The following is a 4,918-nucleotide window of genomic DNA, read 5'->3' on the forward strand; positions in this document are numbered from 1 at the left end:
ATCATAGTCATAAAACAAAAAACAAAAATGAACCACAGCATCCATTTGAAGTGAGTCTGGATTTAAGAGATCGGTGTTTGTGGACAAACAAGACTATGTCGCATGCTTGCTTGATATCCAACAAGATCTTTGCTTTGAAATGATTTTCTCTGTCCGATGGCTGATCACTTGCAGCCTGCAATGCACCACAAACCAACTGGAACACGTGGAAGATCTACCAGCGTGACATTTGGCAAAAGGATTTTCAGTCTGATTTGCTTGTTGGAGACTCCTTTCTTGTCACCAAGAACCAAAAAGAAGAAGAAAAACAAATCATAAGCTCACATTGTATGAGAAAGAAAGACACTGATCTACTTGTGGCTCCCGACTAAGAATGAAATACATTTATATTGTAGTTTATATTTAACTTTTAATCTTTAGTCAAATAGCATCTTTATGAACAAACGTAGCCTCCACCAACCATGAATCAACGAAAGCCAAGATGTTATCTTTATCGATAACACCAAGCAAAGCCTTTGTGCCAAGATCCACTTTCATTTTCTTTTCACCTCTTCTAATAGAAGCTCGACTGCTGCACGCTTCCTCCCTCAAATAAAGGTTACCTAACTGCTTCTTCAGATTAACATCTGTAGAAACCAAGAGTTTAATGCACCCATTACGAGCTAACTCTCGAAGAGAGTCAGCACCAGTAACTTCAGTTGGGGTCGGTGTACTCTTGTGTTGGAAAAGCTTGTTCAGATCCAAGGTATAAAAAGCATTATTGACTTCACCCTACAACAAAAGAAAAAAGTCCAATTACATCAAAAGATGACATGTTGCTTACCTGGTAAAGCGCCTTACTTGTCTTAACTTGCACAAGAACGGGAACAAGGATCATCGGGTGTTGCTGCTGCGAGGTGGAGCAAGCAGTGTCAGTCTCTGAGACTTGTCCTTGACCACCTCCATCTCCCTCCGACATGTCTAGAAAAAACAAGGCGTCTGGCCCAAATCCGGATTCTCCTGTCCATAAAACGGATGGGAAAATGTCCCTCTCCTTGACAGCATTGATGTACTCCTGCAGAGTATATCTTGATGCGTTGACATCATACACATCTGAGCCTTTACTATGCTCGTGTCTCATCTGCGCCACTTGTTCACTGTGGATCCTTGGTTTCACAAGCTTCGCTCTTCTAGTGTAGATTTCTGGAATCTCTAACTCATGTGAAGTGACCGTGTACACACCATCTTGAAGAAACCTAGAGATCAAATTTGCAGGTTGCATCCCGTCCATTGCGTTTGCAATCATCTCCACTGCAATCATTTCGTATCCGTGCCCAACTCCGCTGCTACTTGACTGGGCGTTATAACAATAAGCAGTATCCGCTATACTCGATAGGCCTGCTGGTTCGCCGACAGTTAAATAGTGCCACAAAGAATGGAGAACCAGAGGCTCCTCAATACGCAATAGAACGTTCGCTGTGTCTGACTCGTCCTTCCAAGAATCCAAATCTTGCATTTCAAGCGTCCGACGGCCATCCAACCTCGCTAGTCCGTATTGAATTAAACTCAAGCTGGGGTTCTTGACAGCAACATACGTAGCATTCAATCCATAGAACTGATGGAAGAGTATAAGACTCAGTTTTTCGAGAGCCAGGGGATGCTTCCGAAAAAAGTCTTTTACACTTGTGTAGACTGTTCTGTCAAGAAAGGGCGAACTCCGTCCCAAAGTGTTAACTGCCATTGGCCTGTACTCTGTAGTAGAAACCTCTTTGGCGTATTCAACGAAGTAAGCAGTTGCGTTGCTGAGCGGTAGCTTTTCAGAGATAAACGATTCTAATGCTGAAACGAAAAACCTATACCGCCCCTTGTATAGCTGGAAGACCCTGTGAAAATCCACCTGTGATGTATCTTCAAGGATCCGACTAGCATAATCCTTCAGGTCGGCCTCCTCATAAAATCCCCCAAAGTGACAGAACACTGCAACTGAAAATCTCTGTTTGAGTGTAGCAGAAATATTGCGTGCAACAGAAACCATACTTCCTCCTGTACCAGAATAGTAGAACGTGCTTGTGCGAAACCCAGCATCGACCAACACCGGCACAAACACATCCAATAGAGATCTTGTTCTTGACCCAGCTGTAGGTGAATCAAACCTATTCACCAAGGTGTCCTGCACCACCTGGCATTCGTCGAGTATAATCGGCCCACTCCAGTCCCTCTTGTGTGTCTCGATCAAACGATCAAATACCTCTTCGATCCCAGTGTCACTGGATACTAACTCGAGTAGTCTATCACTTAGAACGTAGAACGGGTCATTCTTGAAGGGTAGTAACGCAAATCCAACCTGCTTAAACAACCAGTACTTGGCCCAAACCTGAGGTGGCATGCTTCCTGCTACCTCCTTCAACTTGTCTAAGATGAAGAATCTGCTGAGAAGAACAGCTTTGAAGCAGCACCGCGTCACGCGCATCGGAATTGACTGGTTTCCTGGATACAGAACCATTAGCCGACTAACCAGCGCATCCAAGTCTGCAGAGCCCTCCGATCCAATCCGTCCCATAGGAACACCAACAAAATACAGAGCCAAACGGTCGACTGCAATCTCATATAGTGTTCGAGTCTTTCCAGAGCCAGAAACATCGAAAAGGACCACCAGGCCAGGACGGGCTATATCCACTTGATCCAGAATGTATTTGGAGGCCCGAAAAGGCTCCTCGAGGCAATGCCAGAGAAGGCAAGGTTTGCGACTGCCAGGAGCTTGAGGAACCGTCCCTTTGCAAACGTCTGGATAACTGGCCTTAAAATGACTTGGCTTAGGAAGTTGTCGATCTGCTCTATGTATCTTATTCCATACTTGGTCCAAGATAGCTTGCACATCTGCTTAATCAAAATCAAACAATTAGGCTTTGAACGAACACATAGAAAGGCAAGGAGACCAATGAACACTTCGTCAGTACACCAGAGAAGCACACACACAACATAAATCTTACCAGAATCAGTGGCAGTGGCAGGCGCTGCAAAAACAAAATTTGTCAGCGATGGAAGAACAAGTCAAGAACAAATCCAATGCCTACCCTTGAGTAAGATAAGCTTTTCTTCCCTCAGCTGGCTCTCCTTTTGCCTCAGCTGGCTCTCGTTTTGCCTCAGCTGATCCTCCCTTCTCCGCCAGTACCGCTTCTCCTCAGCATCATTTGTTGCCTTCAGCTGCTCCTCAGCCTCACATATTTGCGTCAGGACTCCCTCTATTTGCCTTTCGAGGCGGAAAATCAGCCCATCCACCGGCAAGGGCTCAGAGCCAGACGCCATCCCCACTCCTAACCCTAATGCAAATCAGGGCACGGATGAGGAACGGTTCAGATCTCAAGTGAATATTCCTGAATCAGAGTTATAATTTATCCAGCTTCCAGATGAAGAAAATCTCAGGGTGGCGTGAAAAGGTGGCCAAATTTGGGCCCGTACGTGGATATTCCCTCCGTACGGAGCCATCTTGAAGAAATGAGGTATATTCTCTTCTACCAGATTGGCAAGACAAAAAACCCTCATCTTAAACGTTTTTAAGCACCACAACTTTTTTATAATAGTATTTTTTTAAAAGAAAGGTAATTACAAAACTATTGTAATTTAAAATAATCAAAACTTAACAAATATATTCTTAAAGAAAAAGAGTAAGAAAATCTAGCTTTATATAATTTGATATGGGTTTAAATTTAGTTTCTCATAACTTACCTTAGTGCCAATGGCAGCAACCCTGTCCACAAACTTGCTCCATCATTACCAATGTCACCTTGGTCCAAACAATGAAGCTATTGACTTTTTCAACATCTTTCAATCATCTCTTTCTAGTCCATCCAGAGTCTAGGAAGAATTCTAGCTGAAAATCTTTCTAGACTTGATTATTGCTTTCCTTATATCATTTTTTCTGTTCTTTCTAACAGAGAAGTCTTCACAGACACTGTTAGAAGCCCATACTACATTGGTCCAGAAGTTCTTTGAAAAACGTCTTGTCCTTTCTCCATAGTGTGGACCTGAGGCAGTCACCTTGTTGCTTGTTGGAATCTGAGGTTTGGGACGTCCTGAATGCTGGAGGATTTTCTCTTCTTGTTTGTACCATCTCTAATGAAATGACAGGCAAACGCTGATAACAGCAGAACTACTGACTACAGTGACACTACAGTTACACCACGGATGGATCGGGTCTGCATGGAACCAGAAACTGTTGAACCAATCGAGCAGTCCAGAGGAGAATAGTCACAAGGCTGAGAGCTCATTCGGCTGTGTGAGACATAAGTCAGTTCCTTTCATGTCGATGTCCTGCACAAAAATCTCTGGATTGATTTCTCAGGCTTGGTCCAGATGGATGGATCATGAGTGATTGGATCTCACAGAAGTTCTTGGGGTGACTTTTGTATTTCAAAACATTCAGTCAATTTACCTATAAGTGGTTGCAGATATTTGGTGATCATTCATTGGTTTGAAACTTCCAGTAATCTCCACTTACAAGAAACTGGTTTTGCAAAAGTGTTCTTGGTGCCTGGCCTGACTGTGGTGGTGAAAATGTGGAGTAGCAACCATGCAGTAACTTTGTTCATCACTCTCCAGACTATGAGATGCAATTTCATAGCATGGATTTTAATACTAGTATATCTGAAGTAAGTTTATCTTGCTAGTGGAAACTTAAGACACTTCGTGACTTATTTTAGGATTTCTTTCAAATGATTCTATTTACTCAAGCAAGTTATTAAGGAGGATGGTGTTGGTTGAAGCTAGATATTTATTGCGAATGTGACTTTGGGTATTGAAAGTTATTTGTCGGGAGCCGGGTAGGTTTTGAACTCATGACTTCTCAAACACAAGGAAAACATTGGCTCATCCCGAACCAACATCTTTTCATTTTTCAAATTTTGATTTAATCTATATTTCCAAGTAAATATGATTACTA

General features: G+C 42.8%; 1 protein-coding gene across 1 annotated transcript; it reads right to left on the minus strand.

The window, feature by feature from the left end:
• Nucleotides 1-368: 368 nt before the first annotated feature.
• On the minus strand, nt 369-3,393 carry LOC9647937. Its single transcript, XM_002981525.2, has 4 exons — nt 3,054-3,393; nt 2,970-2,993; nt 824-2,856; nt 369-771 (listed from the first exon to the last, which is right to left on the minus strand). The coding sequence occupies exons 1-4, from the start codon at nt 3,283-3,285 to the stop codon at nt 421-423; spliced, it is 2,640 nt and encodes an 879-aa protein (XP_002981571.1). The 5' UTR covers nt 3,286-3,393; the 3' UTR covers nt 369-420.
• Between the last annotated feature and the right edge of the window lie 1,525 nt (nt 3,394-4,918).

Source organism: Selaginella moellendorffii, unplaced genomic scaffold (assembly GCF_000143415.4).
Source record: "Selaginella moellendorffii unplaced genomic scaffold, v1.0 SELMOscaffold_49, whole genome shotgun sequence".
Lineage (NCBI taxonomy): Eukaryota > Viridiplantae > Streptophyta > Lycopodiopsida > Selaginellales > Selaginellaceae > Selaginella > Selaginella moellendorffii.